The 24,730-nt window shown below is 48.3% G+C and overlaps 2 protein-coding genes across 2 annotated transcripts in view; both read right to left on the bottom strand.

Moving 5' to 3' along the window:
* LOC135077761 (alanine aminotransferase 1) overlaps positions 1 to 3,162 on the bottom strand; it is a 35,305-nt gene extending 32,143 nt beyond the window's left edge. The window contains exons 1-3 of the mRNA XM_063972333.1: positions 2,666 to 3,162; positions 857 to 946; positions 482 to 576 (exon numbers count right to left, since the gene is read on the bottom strand). Of these exons, the coding sequence (XP_063828403.1) occupies positions 482 to 576; positions 857 to 946; positions 2,666 to 2,902 (422 nt within the window). The 5' untranslated portion in view covers positions 2,903 to 3,162. The remainder of the gene's footprint in view (positions 1 to 481; positions 577 to 856; positions 947 to 2,665) is intronic.
* A 973-nt stretch (positions 3,163 to 4,135) lies between these two features.
* The window catches only part of LOC135077759 (low-density lipoprotein receptor-related protein 2), a 325,621-nt gene continuing 305,026 nt past the window's right edge, over positions 4,136 to 24,730 (bottom strand). Inside the window, exons 15-27 of the mRNA XM_063972330.1 lie at positions 24,529 to 24,632; positions 22,926 to 24,107; positions 22,739 to 22,843; positions 22,290 to 22,635; positions 15,446 to 21,382; positions 14,757 to 14,915; positions 13,396 to 13,622; positions 12,299 to 12,521; positions 10,768 to 11,609; positions 9,656 to 9,817; positions 8,956 to 9,202; positions 7,563 to 7,759; positions 4,136 to 6,202 (exon numbers count right to left, since the gene is read on the bottom strand). Of these exons, the coding sequence (XP_063828400.1) occupies positions 6,000 to 6,202; positions 7,563 to 7,759; positions 8,956 to 9,202; positions 9,656 to 9,817; positions 10,768 to 11,609; positions 12,299 to 12,521; positions 13,396 to 13,622; positions 14,757 to 14,915; positions 15,446 to 21,382; positions 22,290 to 22,635; positions 22,739 to 22,843; positions 22,926 to 24,107; positions 24,529 to 24,632 (9,934 nt within the window). The 3' untranslated portion in view covers positions 4,136 to 5,999. The remainder of the gene's footprint in view (positions 6,203 to 7,562; positions 7,760 to 8,955; positions 9,203 to 9,655; positions 9,818 to 10,767; positions 11,610 to 12,298; positions 12,522 to 13,395; positions 13,623 to 14,756; positions 14,916 to 15,445; positions 21,383 to 22,289; positions 22,636 to 22,738; positions 22,844 to 22,925; positions 24,108 to 24,528; positions 24,633 to 24,730) is intronic.

Genomic DNA, 24,730 nt, shown 5'->3' with positions numbered 1-24,730 from the left:
TTGTTATGTTAAATGTTTAAATTGTGTAGTCATAGTTTAAATGTTTAAACAGCTGTTCAATGACCCGACAGTTTCGGCATCGAGCTGTCGAGAGCTCGCTAGTTCCCCTTCGGTCGCATGACTATTATGGTCACTCCAAACGAGCAAATGCTTAGCTTAGCTGGTGGGGTTAGCGCGAAGTCTAGTTTATGCCTACACTTTGATAAGAATTATTCTCGTTAGTGTTCTGTTTCTATCAGGGACAAAAAAATGACCTGAAAAGATTGGGGGTTTCAGCTCAGTTTAAAACATGTCAGTTTTGAATATTATGTTATATGACGTACGAGCTTCATCGTTATAACGGGGGCAACGGTTTATCGTAAAAGTCTGCGATATAAATACGCGACAAAGGCCAAACAAAGATTTCACATCCCTGACGAAACAATAAAGCGCCTTTGCACACAACGTCTTTAATACTTTATAATTTTTAGAAAGGACTTACCCGCATGCATTCAGGATCTCCCTTGCCCTCTGTTTGACGTCTTCCGGGTAGCCGCCCTTATCGATAATTTCGGGTAACGTCACACATGCTAACACCTACAACACGACACGTGAGTTGAAACTACTGGTATTAGTAACAAGGACTGTCTCGTAAGGGTCATAAAAAATTAAGGAACTTTTTTGGTGAATAAATTCTAAAATGTGGGTTCTAAAATTGTTAATATGCATTGTTCAGTCTGTTGAATTTTCCAATCATCTCAGAATCTTGTTTTATTTTGCACATATTGGATAGTTTGGCTATATTTAAATATCAATTTACTAATTTTATGACACAAACCTAATATTAAAGGGTAAAGTAAGATAAGGAAGTGTCTACCTGTCTGATGAAAGTAATGGGCTGCTGTCCCATGGCATGGGCATCTCCAATGTTGGCTCTGATCACCTTTTTGAATGGTTTTTGAGCACCCTGTAGGAAAAATAAGGTTTCATAAATAAACTAGAAGCTGTTATTTCCAACTCTTTAATAACAAAGAATGTGAAGATAATATTTAGCTTTTCATAATTATTATCATGTTTATAAAGCATCTTTTAATCAGAATCATTTCATCATAATAAAAGGGCCATGTTTAGAGACATCAAATTACATACATTATTAGCGTAACTAACCAGTGTAATAATAAGTAATGATCCAATCAATAAAGAGATAATGGATTAGATAGTAAGTAAATGTTTGTGTAATATTTATTATTATCAGTATCGGCACATTTCAACTGATGGCAGTATTGCCTAGCAATCCCAACTAATATTATAAATGCGAAAGTAACTCTGTCTGTCTGTCTGTCTGTCTGTTACGCTTTCCCGCTTAAACCTCGCAACCGATTTTGATGAAATTTGGCATAGAGATAGTTTGAGTCCCGGGAAAGAACATAGGATAGTTTTTATCCCGGTTTTTTAAACAGGGACGCACGCGATAAAGTTTTTCTGTGACAGACAAAATTCCACGCGGGCGAAGCCGCGGCCGGAAAGCTAGTAATGAATAATTACCTACATTGCAATATTTAATGATATTCAATAATCCAGCTACACCAGTGATCTTGATAAGATTAAGGACTAAGACTGTTTTTTTTTGTTTGAAATTCAAAGTTTTACATTTGTATTCAAATAAATGCAATTTTTAAACTCCCACTTAATTAAGTATGTATGCAACATTTATCCTGCATTTAATTGTTTATTTTATACAGTTTCTTCTGCATGATTGATTTTTGGCAAATTTTGGCATCATTATTCATTTAAATCAATATCAAAACTATTACAATGGTGTAAATAAAACAATACACATTTTACACATTCAATTTCATATACCATGCTGATAAGAATCACTTTAGTGTGTACGTATGAAAGTGTTTAACATGAAAGTTAATCAATGGATAACAGGTTTAAGATAAAACCATGACCTTCACATTGTGGTTAACGCAACGTTGCATCAGAGCAGGTTGTGGCTCGGGTTACATAACAAAGGCAGCATATGTTTCAGCTGACCCACTAATAATACAATGTCATTGTTGTTTTAATAAAGTTATTAAACTTATTATAGAAAATAGTAACATTTTAATATTATTTTTCAGTAGTCTTTAAAAAAAGTTGCATTCTAAGTATTCTTTAAATAGAATTTAGACAATATCTAAATGTTTAAATAAAAATTACTTAAATCACATTCATGTGGGTATCTATGAATTTATTATTCAAAGATTCTGACTTGTGCTAAAAAATATTTATTCTACCCACAAGTTCCTTTTAAAACTTGTTTAAATCTAGTTCAATGTTTTGCACATTAGAATGTGAATTAAAAAGTTAATAGGCATGGTAAGTGAGCTTCATTGCTGGCTTCCTGAAACTCATGCTGGGGTGAAATCAATAAAATTATAACCTAAATTCATACACACATTCATACATAATTTCTTAAGTTTATGACTGGCTGAAACAATATTGCCAAATGGAAGTGATTGGATTCTTTAGATATGCCAAAACTGGTTACCATTTAATATTTCGTGAGTCTAAATTATGGTGTACTTTTACCTAATGACAGATCATTATCATAATGAAGTAAATGGTTTTCATTATTCTTTATTAAAGCTATGCATTATAATATTAGTCAAATTAAATAAGATGTGAATAAATAAATTACCTTTTGTAGTTCTTTTTCGATCTCGGCAGCGCGAATCACCAAAGGGCCGCGCACCGCATATTCCAATTTTAGCACATTTGGGTTCAAATTATCGGCATTTAAAACTTTGCTGGCCATGGTCCGAGCTGTTCCAAGGCTTCTCAAGGGGTCCACAACAATTTCGACGGCACCAGAACGTGCCGCGACGCCAGACAACAAACGACTGACGCGCGTTATCATTCTCATTTGTGGTGACATGATCAAATCAGTTGCACTACTTTATTAACAACACTTTACAAAAACACTACAAGAAAATACAAATTCGTAACGATTAATAAGGCAAAAAATATAATATCACATACACTTCTTCATAAACTTTGATTTATTCAACCGATCGCGCACAATATAGGAATTACTGTCTTGTAAATGAGACTTGCGGCAGCCGCTGACTGCTTGCTACAATCGATCGGTGTTGTCTCGCTACTTTGTAAACAAAGATTCACGACATCACTTGATAATACAGCCCCCCTAGACAAAACGCACTTTTTGATCGAATCGAAAATCGAATCCGTCAAAACTCCATACAAAAAAGGGGCTTTTCGACCACTTTTCGACTGGTTTGCGATTATAATTTGCACTTTGTCTAGACCCACAGTAGGTATTACTTTAGAGAAGTTATGAAACGAATGATGATGATGTTGATCAAAGAACGATATCTGACCCCAAGGGGTTATCTGATTATATACGTAAGTACTACACACACCGCTTATTATTTTATCTATTTAGATAAGTTATCACACAAACAGACACGAAACACACATATTTAACAAATAAAATGATTTTAACTTGTTACGTAAATACTTTGAATTCAAAATTAATTTACTTGGCAGTTGTTTGACATTTCTGTTTTTTTTAGGTATGTAAAAACGCCGGAATGTTGGCAACAATGTCTTAAATGTCAAATGTGCCAAGTATGTGATGTGACATTTGGCGTACTTCATTCCAGTGAATAGAGCTCAGTTAACTTTTATCAAAATAAAACTATCTTTAAAGGGTCGACATAAGGTTTCTTTTGTATTGATTAGTTCAGGTTTTCTTAACAAAGTCGCAATCAGTCACTTCGGTGGTGAACCTACTTTGTACCACAGATTAGAGAGAATGTCCAACATGTCCAAAGTCCTGAGATCCTCCTACCATTATTGAATATTCACTGATATAATATCAGCCAACCTACCAAATTATGTATTTATAGCCCGGATTTTTTAGACTTAGTGGTTGCCGATTTCGTGATTCTCTCTCATTGACGAGGCAGAGGCAAGAGGGAGGCGGCTACGCGTACACTACCCTGCTGTTACGGTTTAATGCTCATGTACGGAAGGCCAGCAATAGGCACAAATTATCGCTGTATCACTTCGGTCTTATTTAATTATTCGATTAAGGGTTTTATAACTTTATAGCAAGGTTTATAGGTTATAAGTAATAAAATAAACATTTTGTTTTCATCGTTCATTTATTTTTACACAATATTTTTCAACTAATGTCAGACGACTGTCTAATAACTATAATAATCCCAATACAAAAATATTTCATCTTCTTACTCTCATATATTATTCTTAATATTGACAGATTTATACCTTTTTACATTATATCAATTCTCATACAAGTATTTTTGTAGATTATGTAATTTTTCGTTAATTAATGTGATGTAATATTCACAAAGACATCTTTGTCTCTATTATATAGTTATAATACATATTTATATTCGTATCGAATGATCATAATAATTTCGTTTACAATATACATCACAAGATAAGATGAACGCAATATCATTATTTACATTTCGTAAGAGGCTCGATATCAACTGATGAGATTATCAATAATTAAAAATTAACAACAGAAACATTATCTCACACATTTATGGCAAATCGTCAATGAGTCCCACAAAGTACTAATAAATTTTACCATTTAATAGACAATTATAAAACACAACACGGCTATATTTTACATAGTCTTAACCGAAATAAATAAATTATTTTTCTATATAGTATATTGCTTATTGTCGAACGAATTTAAAACCCTACGGAAGATCGCCGGAGCGTCCCGAGCGAGCGCCGAGCGTTCGCGGCGAGCGCTCCGGCGCCGAACAACAATTCCTTTATTACTCAATTATGTACTAGTCTCTATACCTAGATCAACGTCCTATACAGATCTTAGGAATGTTTGGGCTTACCTAACCACGCAACAGAAATTGGTACGGCGAGCTTTGTAAAACGATAAAAATGTATAACACGTAAATATAAATCATATGTCTATAGTCTCGGACAAAGTCGGAATGCATGTTTTAGTCTAAGTTACAAATTTATAAATCTCTCTATATACATAACGTTCGATTATGAACAATATCACGTGCTGATATGATTACTTCGGTCCGAAATGACAATGTTCTCTGGAAAGGAGTGTCGTCGGCTTTGAGTGACAATAAACTTGAAAATTATCGGAAAACGAAGAGGAAAAATGTGTAAAAGACGTTACAAAAGATTTCAAGTTGTGTCCATAGTTGAAAAGACCTCATTTAACACTCTCGTAGAGTATTTGCCATCTGTAGACACAACTTCGAAACGTTAAAGGTTAAAGTGAAAATAAAAGTAAGAAAGGCTCAAAAACAACGACACGCGATTCCAGAGAATGTTATCAAGGGCGCTGCCCATATAAGATTTATCTTCACTTGCACGGCACCGATCCGAATGGAATGATTCGATTTGAGCATAACTAGTCTAAACGAAGACAGTGCCGTCCAAACGAAGTTATCAATTACGTAATTCGAGTCGGCGTGCCGACGAAACAGAGCCGTCGCCTTCAGTGCGCTTTTAATGCTGCGCCTCTGTCAAACTGCGCATACTAAAGAATAACCGTTCGTTTCGGGACCGATCAGAATCGAGTTCCCGAATTCAAACTCCCGTGACGAGTCAACGAGTCGAACGCTGACCGATCAAAGCAGCGAATTTACAATTTTACCATCTGATAATTTTATTATTATTTAAAAAATCAGTGCTATCGTTAGAAATTATATTCTCACGGTGTTAACGTACTATCGGCAACAGTGTTAACTGCCCATCGTCTCGTTCTATCGCAAAGAGAGCGAGAGCAAAAACGGCAATGGATAGTTAACACTGGCCGTGTGTACAATGAATAAAAGAACAAAAATGAATGTAAAGTTACGGCTACACTACATCCAGCTAAAGCGAGGAACGTCGTAGTCGGCTCGGGTCACCGGCCAGTCGGCTCGGAACGGCAGGCGTAGGTAACGCGGGGCGCGGGCGCGCAGGCGGCGGGGCTCCAGCGGCCCCGCGCCGCGCTAGCACTCGCGGTCCTCGCGCACCAGCGCCGCCGTGTCCGCGCCCGTGTCCGCCGCCGGGTCCAGCGCACGCGCCGCGCCCGCGCCCGCCGCGCCCGCTGAGCCTCGCTTCAGGCCTGCGCTGCGGGTCTCCGTTGATGACGGTGAGATCACCGCCGACACCACTTTGTCCTTGAGCTCGTCGGGCACTTCGTATATGCCGGCTGGGGGAACGAAACGGTTAAGGTAATATTGTGATACTCATTAATATAATATTGTGGGGCACTGGTAGGGTTAATATACTGGGAAGTGTAAAAGCCTATTTGCAAAAATAAATTAAATTTATGAGTTTTTTTTTTATTACTCATTTAAGGAAGTTGGTAATAGAGCTGTTCGCCCGGATAACGTTGCGTGTATCATTTTTTAGAATTTTTGTAATCCGCCCCTGCAATCGGATAAAACGCAAAATACTGGCGTAATAGTCCACAGCCAATTTTGAAAAAAAAAAAAAAGTTTATTGCAAGATTACCAACATTATAAAAAATAGATCAAAGTGACAGATCAACTATGCGAACTTTTGAAAGTCATTGCCGCCTTATTTTAGATAGGCAGGGTCATCTATTTTTGTTCGCGGTGCATTTAGAAAATAGACAGTGCACTTTCAACAGTTTAACCGAAGCAATCTTCAAAGAAGTGAATGAATTGTAATAATGCATTTACTTATATGGTGTAGTAAGTACATTACATACATACCTACTTACTAATTTAAAATACGGAACCCTAAAAATGAGTAAAACCTGGATGAAGTCAGACAAAAGTAGGTTACTGTCGATTAACTCACGACTTTTACGTTTTTTTTTCTAATATTAAGTAAGTTACTTCAAGTTTTCTATTCCAGTATATTCCACCGCATCACCACGGACACGGTGAGCTTGAAATGTTAATTTTTGGGTTGTTAAAATACTTAATTATTTGAGGGGTCCTCAGTGACCCCATAACGTTGAACAGGTTAAAGAAACTCTTCTTCTTCTTCTTTTTTGTTCTTGGCAATACTCGTCGAAGCCGACTTGATTTGTGCCATTTTCATGTGAGTGTGGGACGAGTTAAGAAGAGGGACTAAGTGGGATGGGACTTGGGCTTGGGCTTGGGATATTAGGTGCGGTTAAGGTCGTATAAAATACATAAATAACGCCCTATAACGCTCTCAGGGTTCAGTACAACAATGCCTTCAGGATGCTGATGGGGCTATCAAGGTTCTGCAGTGCTTCGACTATGTTCACGGAAGCGCGTGTGGATGACTTCTACGCTATCATCCGTAAACGAACAGCGTCGATGCTTGCGAGGATACGGGAGAGCGCCAACAGCATCCTGTCGGTTATCAAAGATAGGCCATCGTGTCCCATCTTTAAGCACTGGATTAATATTCACATGCATGGATCCAGAAACCGGTTTTTTGACTAATTTATGTTACTACTAACCTAGATTTTAAGTATAATATTGTTACTAACACAACTCTGTATGGATCAATGGTCTGAAAATAAACGTATTATTATTATAAATTTAATATATAAAATATATACTCACGCAACGGCGGCTCGGGGTCGCCTTGGGCGCGCGCGCGCGTGACGGCGTCGTACATGGGGTTGCTGAAGTCGCGGCCCTTGCGCGTGTCTTCCAGCGAGTAGGCGGGCTCGGCCACGCCGCCGAACTCCACGTTGGAGCCCTGCCGGAACGACACGCTCTGCGAGGACGCTAAACTGCCCAGGCCGCCGCCTTTGCCGCTGTGGGAGAAGTAGTTAGTTAATTCATTTGTTTTCATTTCTTAGGACAGAAAGAAAGAAAGAAAGATACATTTATTACAATGGACATCACACAAATACAGGCATGACAGTGGCACATAATAATGGAAGAAGAAAAAAAATAGCAGTGCCACCCATTCACCAACAAGATGCCCACTGCAACGGGACCCAACTCAGCATATGCCGTGGCCCACGGTGACGAAGGCCACGGCGCTGATTTTCAGTGTGCCCCATGCCGATAAAAATATGTTTACAGGAGGAGGGATAAATTGATGTTAAGTTATTTGGAGGATGGTAACAACAATATAATTGTTGCTGTGACAGTTGTCATCGTTGAACATAGGCAGAACCTTACGATATTCTTTATTGAGAATCCGCATAAACAGACCACCGACCAGTCACCGATGGCTTAGTAGCTATAGAATCGTGCCACGTGTAACGAGACACGCCTCCGGTAGCGACAACTCACTATAAACTATTTCAAATTGTAGCTCTCCGACCACTCGCAGCAGCCACTGGCCACTTGTTTGCGTGATATCATAGACCCGCGGAGCAGGAGCAGCGGAATTCGTTGTCCTCTTCGATGTATGTGTAGCAGTTCTCACACGGATACACTTGGAAAGAAACAACAAAAATAATACTCGCAAGGGCCTCTTCCTAACCACGAACAACGCGGCCGTCGCTCCTAGCACTAATACCAACACCAGTAACACTAACATGACGATGCGGCGCGCGCAGCGCTTTCCTTTTATGCTGCCGATCTCGTATATGCAGACTCGGGAGGGATATACTGAAGAAATAATACTTACCATGGTCGTTTCCTTATCACGAACCACGCGGCCGCCGCTCCTAGCACCAGAACCAGCACCAGCAGCACCGGCACTATGACAGCGGCAGCGGCGGCGGCGCGCGCGGCGGTCACAGGCGCAGCGGCGGCACACGTCGGCGGTTGCAGGCACAGCGGAGCGAGTCTTTCTTTTGTGCTGTCGTTCTCCTTACATGGGCTTACACGAGGAGAGGGAAAAACAGTCACAATGGCCTCTTTCTAACGCCGCTCCTTGCACCAATACAAGCACCAGCAACACCGGACGATGACAGCAGCAGCGGAGCTTTCCTTTTATGCTGCCGATCTCATATATGCAGACTCGGGAGGGATATACTGAAGAAATAATACTCACAATGGTCTCTTCCTTATCACGAACCACGCGGCAGCCGCTCCTAGCACCAGAACCAGCACCAATAACACCGGCACTATCACAGCAGCGGCGGCGGCGGCGCGCGCGGCAGTCACAGGCGCGGCGGCGGCACACGTCGGCGGTTGTAGGCCGGCGCGGCAGGCGCAGCTGAGTTCGCCTTCTTCCTCGACGCAGGTGCCGCCATTCTCGCATGGGCATACTCGGGGGAGGGGACGCTCGGGTTCAACAGCTGTTGGGGGAGGAAAGGTAAGAATGAAAGTTGGGTATATGACACCATTAATTAATTTTCAAATTAACTGTTTTACAATAAAACTGTAAATTTTCAACAAAAGCCGTTCAGTAGTTTTTGCGTGAAAGCGTAACAAACATCCAGACATCCAAACTTTCGCCTTTATAATGTTAGTAGGATTTATTTATGAATAGAACTAGGTACTACCGTTCTACAATTCAATTACACTATTCAAATAAGATGCCTATGTCATATTCTGTGATGTTCTACGATGCAATTTATTTTCTTCGTTTGTAACAGCATGCACTAAAACGAACATAAGTCCTCAAAAGATGCAAAGTTCTCTTTTGAGGCCATGCATTGAGGAGATCCAGCAGTAGACTTATTCAGCACTAAACTTGTCCTGCTGTAGACACATTCAGCAGTAGACTTATTTCTAGAAGCTATACTGACCGGCGTCGCAGGCTACGTCCTGCGCGGCGCGCTTGGGCTGCGGCGCGGCGTCGGGGCAGGCGCAGCGCCGGCCGCCCGGCACGGCCAGGCACAGGTGCGAGCACACGGCGCGTGCGCACGCGCCGCCGCCCGCTGACGTGTTGTAGCGCCGCGGGTGGTACACTGGAACACGCGAAACAATATTAAATAAATAAAATAAAAGGTATTTGATTCAGGCATAACCCATGATAGGGTTAAAGCCTGATCTGTGAGCACGTAGAATTTTGTCCAATGACCCCAAGCTACCCATCCTTATCGCTCGCGTGTAATTATGTTGCTGTCGCGACTGTGCGACGGGCGCCCGCAGTGAGTGTGCGAGCGCGACAGCAACATAATTACGCGCGAGCGATAGGGATGGATGGGTAGCTTGGGGTCATTGGACGGGATTCTACATGCTCACGGACCAGGCTTTAGTAACAAATGTCTTAGAAACTAGGTTAGTAAATCACACAATAATTACACATAAATAAAAAACGTCAATTTGGTGTCTTTAGTAAGATGGACGCGTGTCCAGTGCTGCATAATAGCATGTCCAACCTCGCCGCGGCACTCTGCAGGAGGCTGTTGGAGCCGCCACGCACACGGTGGATCAGGGACGCCAGGGACGCCGTGCGCTTTCTTAAAATGGCAGCAAAGCTATCTACTCCAGCTTCTGCCAGCATCCCTAATGCACTACAGTATCGTCGCAGCTCCATCAGCATCCTGAATGCGTCATTATACGTTATTAAGGACGCACCACACATCAACTCGAGGCGGTCAGAATTTCTTTGTATGAAACTCCGTACTACAACGCATGCTTATCCGCACCGTAATAATAACTGACTGAAAGCCGCTCATTCCTTCGAAAGCAGGAATCATATTTCATCAACATGATCTTCGGATGCTGCAGGAACACGACTCTCCGAATTACCTACCAGAGGTAAATGAAGTGTTTGACCTACATGTTGACCTCATATTTATTTCCAAACAATCCTTTGGATTCAATGATAAGCTAGCACATTATTTTATCATACTAATTGAATTCTTTTTCAACAGTTTTGATTTAAATTAGTACCAAATTTTAAATTTCTCACCTTTCACAGCCGACGGGTTATCCAGGTCCTTCGATATCACAAACGGTACGCCTCTGCCGAACTTGTCCTGCCGCACCAAGTCTCCAGTGTCTCTGGTCACCCAGTACAGCGACGACTCGAACACATCCAAAGACAACGGGTGCTTCAAGATGTCTCCCTGCAGGATGATCTTACGGTGCGAGCCGTCGTGGCGCATCATCTCGATGGTGTTGAGTTTCGTGTCGGCCCAGTATATCGAGTGGTCCATCGCCTGGTCGATCGATAAACCGGTCGGGTGTCGGATGTTCTCGGTCACGATCGGTCGCCGCTTCGAGCCGTCCATCCAGGCGATTTCGATCTTCGGCGCGGATCCAGCATCAGCCCAGAACATTCTTCCCATTTGCGGGTCCAGGACTATTGACGTGGGACTCTCGATGCCGGCAGACACCAGCGCTCGTCGATACCTTCCGTCTGTTCTAGCGACCATCACGCGTCCGCGCGGTTTCGATCCAGTTCTGTCGGTTTCAGTCCAGTACAAGTTATCGCCCATGTAGTCGACGGCCAATGCGGTCGGTTTGGAGTTTCCTTTCATGTTGAGATCCTGGGCGAAGCCTGTCTTCACCTGTCCCTCCAGAGCGTTGACCATGTAGGACCTCTTGATGGTCTTGTCGTAGCTGTCAGCCCAGAACACCATCTCTCTCTTGGGGTCGTAGTCGATGGCCTCTATCCTCTTCTCGGAGGTGATGACGTCGAACTCGTCGTTCTTGTCCTGCACGAAGGCGCGGATTTCGGGCCCGTTGGCGAACATGAGGACCACTTCGCCGTCTGTCGCTTTGCAAACGCCCGAGAGGCTGTCTGCCAATCTGTAAGTAAAATGACATTATAATTAGCATCTCACAGTCAGTAGGTATCAATACGCGTGATCTAAAATCTAAATTACATAATCTTCAGCACCTCAATCTGCCCCAAAATGTCCGCTCAATTATTTTTGAACTCTAAAGAAAAATAAAGTTAAAATCCTAAATATGTTAGAGATTTTAGTATGGCCGGTAGTGTTTCTCTCTCCTTCCTCGGTCCGACACTGATGATGATCGCGCCCACCACTAGTGTAAAATAGTGTTCCTCCACAGACTGCGGTCACAAGCTGTGTGGACCGCCCGATGTAAGTTTCCGCCCACCGTCTTTCTCACCGCGTCTGACCATCTCGTCGGTGCCCTGCCCTGAGCACGTCTAATGTTAGTACAGTAATGTTTAGCTGACGATTTTTATCGTTTCGGATATTTTGTTTCTTTCCATAAGGTAGATCAATACAAGTAGAGCTATACGAGTACTAAAGCCTGGTCCGTGAGCACGTAGAATTTTGTCCAATGAACCCAAGCTACCCATCCTTATTGCTCGCGCGTAATTATATTGCTGTCGCGACTGTGCGACGGGCGCCCGCAGAGAGTGTGCGAGCGCGACAGCAACATAATTACACGCGAGCGATAAGGATGGGTAGCTTGGGGTCATTGGACAAAATTCTACGTGCTCACGGACCAGGCGGTATACTAACTTGAAGCCTTCTCTACAATCGCAGCTGTAACTTCCATTCAGGTTAGTGCATAGCTGCGAGCAGTGGTGCGTGCCGTCGGCGCACTCGTCGACGTCGACGCAGCGCTTGCTATCCGCGGGCGATATGATCCAGCCCTGGAAGCACGTGCAGATGTACCCGCCGCCGGTGCCGGGGCCGGCGCCGGCCGGGGCCGTCAGGTTCGTGCAGAAGTGCTCGCAGCCGCCTGCAACGAGATAGGGGTATTATTTGACGGTTATAAACGCTTCAGGACCTATTAAGACTGGTTACTTACAGTCAGTTTGCGCCTTAAATTAAACGTTAGCGTCAGACAGTCAGCGGTCAAATGACACTTGACTGATTTCTGACTGCAGGAAGTGTTTGCACAAACTTATAGCTGAGTACCAGGATAAAGATAAGGTTCAGTCTCCCCAGGCTTTAACAATGATAATCTTGCTATTTTCTTCAGGAGTGTAAAAGGTAAACCTCTGACACACCTACTGTTAAACCTAAGGAATAAGCTTAAATGAAGTAAGAACGAAAGAAAGAAAGATGGAATGAAGGAAGAAAAGAAGAAAGGTGAGGAGAGGAGGGAAAGAGGAGAGGTGGAGAGGCGAAGAGGATCAGAAAGGAAGGGGAGGGGGAGAGGAGGGGCAGAGGGGCGGAGGAGGACAGGAGAGAAAGAGAGTTAAGGAGGGGAAGAGAAGAGAGGAGTGGAGGGGAAGAAAAGAGGAGGAGGGGAAGAGAGGAGGGAAAAAACCAAGGAGAGCAGGGCAAGAGAGGACAGGAGAGAAGAGGAAAGAAGGGGAGGACCGGAAGAGGGAGGATAGATGGAGAAGAGGGGAAGAGAGGAGAAGAAGAGAGGAGGAGGGCAAGAGAGGAGGAAAGAAACGAAGAACAGGAGGGCAAGAGAGTAGAGGAGAGAAGACGAAGAGAGGAGGAAAGGAGGGGAGGATAGAAAGAGGGAGGATAGGAGTAGAGGAGGGGAAGAGAGGAGAAGAAGAGAGGAGGAGGGGAAGAGATTAGGAAAGAAGGGAAGGAGAGAGAGACGAGGTGAGGAGAGGATGTGGAAAGGAAGAGAGGAAGACCCAAGTACAAACCTTTGTCAAGATAAGTGCAGGTGTGCGCCTGGTGGCAGCCGCGCTCGTCGGAGCCGTCGCCGCAGTGGTCGCGCAGGTCGCACAGCTGTGCGCGCTCCACGCACCGCTTGTTGGCGCACTGGAACTGCGCATAGGGGTCGCACGGCCGCGCGCGCGCCGCGCACAGCGTCATGTTGTTCTCGTCCGAGCCGTCGCCGCAGTTGTCGACCCCGTCGCATACTTGGTATCTGGAGGAGGAGTATACTCGTCAATAAAACTATTAGTTAATAAGTTGCGTCAATAAGATCACTAGTTTTTGCTATAGTTTGCTATAAACAATACTATAGCGCTTAACTCAGAGCCTGAGATATGGAAGCGGCACGAGAATGTGTTTTTGTGACGGTTAAACATCAGCGAGACTTCAGATCTCCTTCGAATTTGTATACTTTGCACGTCATGTCTATGTCACCCGTGCCGCTCACATACCTCAGGCACTAACTCAGTTTTTTAAGCGCTATATATATAGGTATATAGATAAAACAGTACAGGGGATATAGTATTCAAGTCGGGAACAAATGTCCAAGTTAAGCCCTTATGCGTGGAGAACCCCACACAACCAGGGGAAAGGAGCCCAAAGCAAGTACCCGCGTGCTCCTCCGAAATTCGGTTAGTACGCCGTGAGAACGCCAGGAAGAACCATGGGTGGCGGTGGAATTTGGCCGTCCCCATTGGCAATCTTTCTTTCTTCCTGGCTTTCCTCCAATCGGCATGGCATGGGGCACACTGAAACCAGCGTCGTGTTCTTCCCCACCGTGGGCAACTGCATATTTTATGCTGAGTGGAGTCCCATTGCGATGGTTGCAACAGGGTGGCACTGCTCAGTTCACTTTTTATTTCCTTGTAAGATTTATGTGCTATTTCTGTCTTTTTTTCCGTATACTTTATTTGTTCTCTAACGCCCGATTCCCATATTCAATCCTTGTCCAAATCCGGATTACAACTGTCAAATTGAATACAGTTTTAGATTATATTTCCAAAATTTTCGATGCATTTACACTTTAATCTTGTTTTAACAGTCTTATAAACAATATAAAAATGTAAAAACATCAAAAACCGCAGTTATTTTGGCCAAAAACATATTAAAATTTGACAGTTGACAATCCAAATCCGTATAATTTGGATTAGAATTGAATATAGAAATCCAGCATAAGTGATGTTCATCGTAATAAATATTTCTTTCTTTCTTTCAAATTACAACTTCAAGCATATCCCGGCGGAAAAGAGCGTGGTGTTCAGGATAGAAGAATAAAGTTCAGCCGAATAAAATCTGTGCACTGCCACTGTCCAAATTGTGTGCATCCAGAACCCGTGCTACGACTGACCTGGGCACACAGCGGTGGTTGTCGCAGTGGAAGCGGCGCAGCGTGTCGCAGTTGAAGTTGGTGCAGATGGCCGGCGCCTCGTCCGAGCCGTCGCCGCAGTCGTCGCTGCCGTCGCACAGGTCCAGCTGCGACACGCACAGGTTGTTCGCGCATTGGAACCTGGAAAACAAACATTTTATTAGTTCATCCACCTCCCATCACATTTTTTTAAGTGACTATTACTTAGGCTAAGTTGCACCACCTAACTTTGACCGTAACTACAACGTAACCCGTGTTTTTTGTATGGAGTTTGCCGGTTTTTTGAAGTTCGTCAAAGTTAGGCTAAGAACAGCTCATGGCGCGATTTTCACCCGCGCCCGCGGCGGTTGCGGGCCCGCAGCTTCTGTAGAATGCAGATACTTATGTAAAAACTAATGCACAACTCAACACGCGGTTTTCGCCCGCAACGGGTGCGGTTGTATGCGTATTTTGTATCAGTAACTTTGCTTCACCCGCGCCGTGAGTTCTTAGAATAACCGCGCAAATAACCGCTCCCGTGAGTTTTGAAATAAAACCGCAATTCCACAACCGCCGCGGGCGCGAGTGAAAACCGCGCCGTGTGTTCTTGGCCTTAATGTAAGATGGTGCAACCCAGCCTTAGCGTTCATAAAACTTATTATTTTTTTTAAGAAGGGTGTACGATAGCTCACCTGCTTTCCGGACAATATCTACCGCCAGGGTAGCGGGGCGGGCAGCCGATCTCGTCGGACAGGTCGCGGCAGTCGCGGTCGCCGTCGCAGCGGAAGTAGGCCGCGATGCAGTGGCCCGAAGCGCACTGGAAGGTGCCGTTCTTGCATTTAAAGCCGCCGCAGTCCATCTCGTCCGAGTTGTCCCCGCAGTCGTCCTCGTGGTCGCACCGCCATCTTGACGATATGCATTTCCCGTTGCCGCACTTGAACTCGGACTCCGAGCATTCCCTGTACTTGTGCTGGCAGACCGTCTCGGCTTCGTCGCTGCCGTCGCCGCAGTCGTCGGTGAAGTCGCACAGCCACTGCTTCGGGATGCACCGCATGTTCTCGCAGGTGAAATCGGTCTCCGAGTTGCAAGTCGGGCAGTTCTCGGGCAGCTCGTCGGAGCCGTCCCTGCAGTCGTCCTTGCCGTCGCAGAACAACCATTTGGGAATGCACCTGTAGTTGGACGCGCCGGGACATCTTCTCCAGCCGGTGGTGCAGTTCTTCTGCCGGCACATGTAGGCCGGCTCGTCGGAATCGTCGCCGCAGTCGTTGTCGAAATCGCACATCCACAGTTTCGGGATACACCTGCCGTTCTTGCAGGAGAATTCCGAATCCGGGTTGCAGGGTCTGTTGTGGCACATCGCCGGGTCCTCGTCGCTGTGGTCCTTACAATCGGCGTCTCCGTCGCACTTCCAGCTATCCAGAATACAACGACCGCTCGATCTGCATTTGAATTCGAGAAGCGGACACTCGTGAGCGCACTGAGCCTCGTCGGAGCCGTCGCCGCAGTCGTCGGTGCCGTCACAGATCGTCGCAGCCGGGGTGCAGTTGGTGTTCTTGCACTGGAAGGAGCCGGCTCGACAATGCCTGACCGGACACGTGTCCGGCTCGTCCGACCCGTCCATGCAGTCCTTCTCGCCGTCGCACTTCCAGAACCACGGCACACATTTCTCGTCCCGCCCGTTACATCTGTGTTGACCGTCGGTACAGTTTGCTATGCAGGTCTTCATATCTCGCGCTAAGTAGAATTGGTTCGGGCAAGCGCACTTGTAAGTGGTGGCGCCTTCCTCGCCGTAACCTTCTATGTTAAGGTAGCTGGATTCGTGAGGCGGTGCGATGAGGCAGAGATGTGAACATCCGCCGTTGTTGTCTCCGCAAGGGTTCGGGTACGGGAGTTGCCGCAACGGGTGAACGACGTGGATGTCGTAAGGCCTGTGCGTGGTGTTCCTTAGAATCTTCAAGTTTTCGCCCGAGTGTTTGTTGGCCTTGCTTATAGCTTTCAGGTTCCAATCGGTCCAGTAAATTTCGTCGTCGAACAGACTGAGCGCAAAAACGTGAGGAACCTTAGATCCTGACAGAACGACGTGTCTGTGTCTGCCTTCCAGATCAGCCGATCCGATGTAGTCCAAATGAGCGTCAGCCCAGTAGATCCTGTCAGTGAAGTAGTCGATTGTCAAAGCGTTCGGCCAGGCGATGTCCTGTTCCCAGTTCAGAATGATACTGAAGTTCGAGCCGTCCATACCCATCTTTCCGATGTAGGCCTGGAGATGCCAAGATGTGTAGTACAAGTACCCGGTGCCCGGATGTACGACAATGGCCCTAGGATCAGCGATTCCAGTCTTCAGCGTCTTTCTTCTTGTACCATCAAGCTCTGATACGTCCAAGTTCTTGGAATGCCTGTCGAGCCAGTACAGTTTTCTGCCGATCCAATCAATGGCAATACCTTCGAGACCGTGCGAGTCGTGTCTGATGACCACTTCCCTCGTCGGGGTGGGGTCCGTGTAGTCCGATCGGTAGATAGTCTTCGCGGAGACATCAGCGAAGTACATCATGTTGTCTTTGATATCGAAATCGATCGCCACGACATTCATGAGGTCTTGATGAACGAGATTGTACAACGTTGCGTCGGTGGACATGTTCCTGACGTAGTATTTGTTGGTGAATATGACCCAAGCCGTCGTGTTGTCCTTGCGTTTGCACGTCTTCTCATCGGCCTCGCGCTCGTAGTATTGGTCGTTACATTTGCAGTAGTAGGAGCCGGGCGTGTTGGAGCAATACTGGGAGCAGACGCCCGGAGTCTCCAGACACTCGTCTATGTCCGCGCAGGCCTTCCCGTCGGGCATCAGCTTGTAGCCCTGGTTACAGTCGCAGTAGTATCCGGTTAAAGTGTCGATACACTTGTGTCCGCACTGGTTTATCTCCAGCTTGGCGCACTCGTCGACGTTACAGTGAGCGGGCTCGTCCGATTCGTCCGTGCAGTCGGCCACCTTGTTGCACACGAGCCTGTTGTCGATGCACTGATCGTTGTTGCACTTGAACTGGTCGGCCGGGCAGGTCTTGTTCTCCTTGACGCAGCCGACCTCGTCCGAGTGGTCGCCGCAGTCGTCCTCGCCGTCGCAGCGGAAGTGGTTGCGGATGCACTTGAAGTTCTGGCACTGGAACTCCTGGTCGGTGCACCGCTTGTAGAGCGCGTTGCAGCGCTTGCCCTCGTCGGAGCCGTCGCCGCAGTCGTTGTCGTGGTCGCACAGCCAGCCCTCGTTGATGCAGCGGCCGTTGGTGCACTGGAACTGGTCGGCGGCGCAGGGCGCGGGCGCGGCGCAGCGGTGCAGCGTGGCGTTCTCGTCGGCGCCGTCGATGCAGTCGGGGTCGCCGTCGCACAGCCACTTGCGCGGGATGCACTGCGCGCGGCCCCAGAACTTGTTCTCCTCGCACGTGTACTCGGTGTCGGCGTCGCACTTGCGCTCGTTGCACTGGTGGCGCTCGTCCTCGTCGGAGCCGTCGAGGCAGTCGTTGTCGCCGTCGCAGATGTAGATGCGCGGGATGCAGTTGCCGTTGTCGCACGTGAACAGGTCGCCGAAGCACGTGCGGCCCTCGGAGCGGCAGTACTCGGGCGGCTCGTCGGCGCCGTCGCCGCAGTCGTCGTCGCCGTCGCAGTACCACGTGGCCGGGACGCAGCGGTGGTTGGGGCAGCGGAAGCTGTTCTGCGGACACGTGCGCTGCGCGCAGTGCAGCGGGTCCTCGTCGGAGTTGTCGCCGCAGTCGTTGTCGCCGTCGCACAGCCAGTAGGGCTCCACGCAGATGTTGGTCTTCTCGCACTTGAGGTGGTTGGCGGGGCACGTGGTGTTGCGCGGGCAGCGCTCGTGCGTCTCGTCCGAGGTGACGTTGTCCTTGCAGTCGTTGATGCCGTTGCAAACTTGCGCCATGGGAATGCAGCGGGAGTTCAGACACGTGAACTCGCCGTCGGCGCAGGGCGGGTAGACGCAGCCCTCCTCGTCGGAGCCGTCCTTGCAGTCGTTCTCGTGGTCGCACTTCCACGACTTGAAGATGCAGCGGCCGTTGTTGCAGCGGAACTCGTTGGGCGAGCAGGAGTGGTAGGCGCAGTAGTTGGCGTCCTCGTCGGAGCCGTCGCCGCAGTCGTCATCGCCGTCGCAGGACCACATGCGGCTGATGCATTTGCCGTTGGCGCAGAAGAACTTGGACGGGTCGCAGGAGACGTTGCGCGCGACGCACATGCGGCCCTCGTTGACGAGCTTGGCGCTGTCGTCGCAGCGGCACTCGACGGTGCCGTTGGGCGCGGGGTGGCAGGAGTGCGCGCAGCCGCCGTTGGCCAGCTTGCAGGGGTTGGCCTGGCAGCGCTGGCGGCTGGGGCTGTACGCGTGGATGTCCCGCGGCGAGTCGTCGAGCCTCTTGACCATCTCCACCATGTTGGCGCCCGTGTGCTTCTCGGCGCGGTACACGCCGCGCAGCTGGAGGTCGGTCCAGTAGATGTAGTTCCCGAAGACGGTGATCGCGAACGGGTAGATGGTCGCCGTGACGAGGACCTCCCTCTCGGAGCCGTCCAGTTTCGACCGCTCGATCTTCTCTCGCACCGCGTCCGTCCAGTACAGCATGTAGTCGTCGAAGTCGATTGTGAGCCCGCTCGGCTGAGACAGGTCCTTGTCGATGATCGCTCTCTTGAGCGAGCCGGCCATGGTGGTCCTGTAGATTTTGCCGGAGGTTCCGAATCTGCCCCAGTCGGTGTAGTAGAGGGTTCCGTTGCAGGGATCCACGACGATGGCTCTCGGTCTCTCGACCCTGGCTATCATCACCAGTTCGGATCCGTCGAGGTTCATCGCGTATATCGAATTGTTCGAGCTGTCGGTCCAGTAGATCTTCTTCTGGGTCCAGTCGTACGAGATGCCTTCGGGGTTGATTCCTTTGTTGATGATGTTTTGTATTCCCGCAGAATCGGGGTTGTTGGCGGACATCCAGGCGATCCTGGCCCACGGCCTGATTTGGGTGAAGAACAACTTGTTGTCCGTGTAATCGAACTCGACGCCCACAACGTTGGTGAGGTTGCCGATCGGTTTGAACGGAACGTTCGTCGATTTGGGGTCCAAGTTGATGGCGCGGATTTCGGTTCGGGTCGTGAACACGAGGTACTCGTCGACTACGTCGCATTTCTTTCCGTTCGCCGCCAGCTGTCCGGTGGCGCAGTCGCAGCGATGTGTGGCGCCCTTGCCGGCGTCGGGAGGGTAGCTGAAGCACAGTTGGTCGCAGCCTCCGTTTCCGAACTTGCGACAAGGGTTATTCTCATCGGTCGGCTGGTTGTTCACATCGAAAATTACTATATCGCGCAGTTTCGGCAAGTTCGATCTGACCTTGTCGGGCATGGACGTGTTGCCGGGCAGCTTGGAGGATTTGTAAATCGTCTGCAGATTTCTATCGACCCAGTAGACGCTTCCGGTGTGAATGGCGATTCCCATCGGGTTCGGCAGGTTGCTTCTGATCAGCTGCCTGCTCCCGCCGCTGTAAGATATCTTCTGGATCTGATCGAGCTTCGAGTCCACCCAGTACACGTCGTGGGTCAGCATGTCGATGGTCAAGTCCCGCGGGTTGGATATGCCCGAGCTCACGAGCGTCTGCCAGTTGGAGCCGTCCAGGTAGGCCTTGCCGATGCGCGGGTACTGGCCGTAGTCGATCCAGTACAGCAGGCGCTTCAGCGGGTTGACGGCCAGCTCGCGCGGCGCGTCCATGGTCGTCTTGACCAGCACCTTGCGGTTGGAGCCGTCCAGCCAGCACATCTCGACGTAGTTCTCGTGCGGGAACACGTTGGTGAAGTACAGGTTGCCGGCGACCCAGTCGACGGCCAGCCCGCGGATGCCGTTGCTGCCGATGCCGTCCTTGACCACGTGTTGGAGCTCGGTGCCGTTGGGGCGCACGCGGAAGATGCCGTTCCACTGGCCGCGGTTGAACTCCACCCAGTAGATGTAGTTCTCGGCGAAGTGCACGTCCACGTGCAGGATGTGGTGGCCGGCGCCGGTCACCGGCACCATGGCCTCGGCGCTGGAGTCCAGGCTGTAGCCCTTGATGAGGTCGAGCTGCGACACTACAGCGAAGGTCTTGTAGGGCACGCAGTTGACCTCGTTCTCCTTGCGGTACCCGACGGAGCAGCCGCACACGCGCGATCCTCCATCGGCCGGGATGCAAATCTGCTCGCAGCCGCCGTTGTTCTGGATGCAGGGGTGGTGCACCGCCTTCCGCTTCTGGAAGACGGTCATCGATTTCAGGTCGCTCTCGTTGTCGATGATGGTCTTGATGTTGTCGCCGTTGGGCAGGTCGGCCTTGATGATCTTCTCGTGGCGCGGGTCGAGCACGTAGAGGCGCGACTCGAGCACGGCGATGACCTTGGGGTAGGCGATGCCGTTCGCCTCGCTGAGGATGTCCTTGCGGTCGTTGCCGTCGGTGTCGACGGAGGCCACGCCGGGCGGGAAGGCGGTGCTGAAGTACAGCAGGCGCCGCTCCACGTCCAGCGCCAGCGCCGCCGGCCGCTCCACGTCGCTGACGAGGACCACGGGGTCGGAGCCGTCCATGTTGGCGCGCCCGATCTTGGCCGGCACGCCGTAGCCGCCCTCGTCCGACCAGAACATCTTCCTGAAAGAGAAGAATTGATTCACGTTAAATGATGAAATTGATTAAAAGAAAATAGAAGGGTTTCGAACTTGAAACATCGTCTTCCCTCCGGCGCGAGATAACAGCTTATTAATGAGTTACATTATCATATCGAGTACGAATACGGATACTGAGTTGTGTGTGGTGGCAGGCCTGTTCATCTCCGCGAGTTTACATCGAAAACAAAACACGCACGATGGCCCACCTACAGGATACTATACGACAAGGCCTCACATACTTACGCACGCGTATTCTTGTGTATGATGGAAGAAAATAAAGAAAATGGTGTACTAAATACTGTGTAGTATTTAACTGCCTAAATAATAATAAAAACACGTCAGAATGTATTTTTTTAAGTTGCCTCAAGACACTGAGAGGTAAATAAGTAGTTAATATTATTCATGATATTTGTATTTCTTCCGCCATTTTCCGCAGTGTGGCACCTCACGTCACATCATTTTACCGAAGTCAGCCCTATAGCTTCGGCGCAGTGCCGATCACTGACGTTTGTCAATAAAATGGTGCTTGACTCTTGAGACAGGTTAAATTACACCATATTGTTAATGACATTGAGCATACATTTTTTTAAATACCTTCGCGAAGTAAAACTTCTGTACGTAGTACTTATTATTATTCTGTGGTGGTGGTAAGATCACTAGTGGTAGTGTAACAAATGACATGAAAATTTTCAAGCCCGCCCGAACAGACGACGCCGCGAGCCGCCAGTCTGCTTGTGACCACGGCTGCAGCATCGCAGCCGAAACGTCAAGCCGTGACTACATAATGTAACTCATTAATAAGCGTCGCGTTAAGACCCGTGTCTTACTATTTTTGGTGAAATGGAACGCGAAAGTTTAAAAAGAGTGTCCATAATGTCAGAAATGCTCACCCGTCGTTAGGGTTCAGGACGATCGCTCTGGGCTTGCCGACGGACAGCTTGCTGCCGTCGTTGGCCATGACGATGGTGCGGTACTTGACTTTCCCGTCGACCTTCACCATCTCGATGTTGCTGGCCGCGCGGTTCGCCATGAACAGGTTGCGGCCGATCCAGTCGAAGGCGATGGCCGACGGCGCGCCCACGATGCCGGTATCCGCTCCGAGGAATTCGACCTTGTTCCCTCCGCCGTAAGGCATACTGTAGATTGTGCAGTTCTCGTCGTCCTCGCTGTCGCCCGATATGGACTGCAGCCAGTACAGCGTGTGGCCTTGTCGGTCGTAGTCCAGTTGAACTCCACCTGGAAAATAAAGTTTTTATTAAGCAAGAAAAAAGAGAAATAGGAGATTTTGGGCTTGACTTAATTATAGAATTCTACTTGGCCTTTATAAATTCAGAATTACCTTGGATTCCTACAACTGAAGCTAACTGTCCGGCTCTTCCAGAACCATCCGATGACAGGTCGATTATCTGCGATCCCTTCAGGATCATCAGATATGAAGATTCCTCTGCAAAATAATGTAACTCATTAAAATCTCATCAGAGAAGAAAGCACAAGAAGTGACAAATACTGAATTTATTTAACTTTACCTTCAACACATTTTCCCTCGGCGTGCAGTTTGTAGCCAGGCTTGCACATACAAGTGTATTCTACGCTCGCGTTCGGACTTAATAGACACAGATGTTGGCAGGGATTCTTCTTGCAGGGCGAGTCGTACTGCGGCTGCAGCGAAGGATGGTGAACGTGAATCGATAAGGGTTGAGATATCAAATGAGACACGACCGTCTGGTTCGATCCTTTGAACTTATGCGCCGATAGCACCCTATTGAGCTGACGATCCGTCCAGTACAACGTGTCCTCGAAAAGCGTCAGCGAATGAGGGTGCAATAAGTAATGGCTTCCGGCCAAAACTTGCTGTCTTCCCGTTCCATTGTAGTAGCAGAAGTCGATGAAGTCCAATTTGGAGTCGGCGAAGTACACTCTCTGCGTCGCCGTGTCAAGGGTGAGACCGTTAGGCCAGTAGATCTTGGTCGTGATGATGGCCGAGCGCTGCGTGCCGTCCATGCCGACGCGCTCGATGCGAGGGTTCTCGCCCCAGTCGGTCCAGAACAGCCAGCGCGCATTCGGCGCGGGATCCAGGCACATCCCTCGCGGCTGCGTGATGTTCCCGCTCAGCAGAACGGTCCGGGAGCTCCCGTCCTCCTTGGCCACTTCGATCGTGTTCAGTTTGCTGTCGAGCCAGTAAATATTTCCGGCGACCCAGTCGTAGGCGAGCCCCTCCACCAGATCCAATCCTGTCGAAATGATCACCTGAGGTTCGCTGCCGCGGTCCAACCGCGAGATCTTCTTCAGCTTCATGTCGGACCAGAATATTGTGCCGGTGTGCATATTGGAGGCGGTGGCGACGACGTTCTCGACGTTGATGGGCACGCGCTCGAGCCCCTGCTCGTTGAGGTCGGCCACGAGGATGGAGTGGCGGTTGGAGATGATGAGGAAGGCGCTGGAGTGGTTGTCGGCCTTGCAGGTGTGGTTGTCGGCGGCCAGGCGGTAGCCGGGCGTGCACGAGCAGGCGTAGGAGCGCTTGGTGTTGGTGCAGACCTGGGAGCAGAGCCCGGGAGGGTCGCACTCGTCGATGTCGCGGCAGGCGAGCCCGTCGGCGCCCAGCTCCTCGCCGGCGGGGCACAGGCACAGCGGGCCGCCCGGCGTCTGCTTGCAGCCGTTGGAGCACAGCCCGCTCTGGTGCTCGCACTCCGCGAAGTCGCAGCTCGAACCTGGAAGCAATATGATGATCATAATGAGGGCTATCGTTTTTATACTTAACAGTTGGCACCCCTGGCGATTGACAGGACCTTACTCTACAGTGGCGCCATCTTGATGAGAGCAAATGCGATAGGCCTCTACTAGCAAGTGACAGGACCTTACTCTACAGTGGCGCTAACTGGTGAGCGCTAAAACGATAGCCCTCATTCTGACAAGGTTATTGAAAAAGAAGCTGACATGTGACAGAATTTCTTGTGCTGCTTCTTCTCAGCACTGGCCCATAGTGGTAGAATTAATACTAGACCGTGTAAAGGTGCCTTTTAAAGGCTTACTTGCAAAAATAAAATAAGTTTTTATTGTTTGATTGCAATATTTAATGATGGGGGTAAACGACTTCAAAAGTTTAGAGAGGAGCATTCTATTTTTAAGTACCTTCATCAGCACCGTTGGGGCAGTCGAACTTGTTATCGCACACTTGCGTGAGGTTGACACAGCGACCAGTCACTCCAGGACATTGCCATTGACCCGATGGACATCTGTAAAAAAAGAAACAATAAAGATTGTACTTTAGATCAATGTATAATGAGCTTGTGAGGTGTAATTACATTATAGAACCTTGCGCAAAGACTTGAGA

This window comes from Ostrinia nubilalis, chromosome 13 (assembly GCF_963855985.1).
Source record: "Ostrinia nubilalis chromosome 13, ilOstNubi1.1, whole genome shotgun sequence".
Classification (NCBI taxonomy): domain Eukaryota; kingdom Metazoa; phylum Arthropoda; class Insecta; order Lepidoptera; family Crambidae; genus Ostrinia; species Ostrinia nubilalis.
Note: the sequence above shows the minus strand (reverse complement) of the source record. Positions and strands in the feature narration are given on the sequence as shown.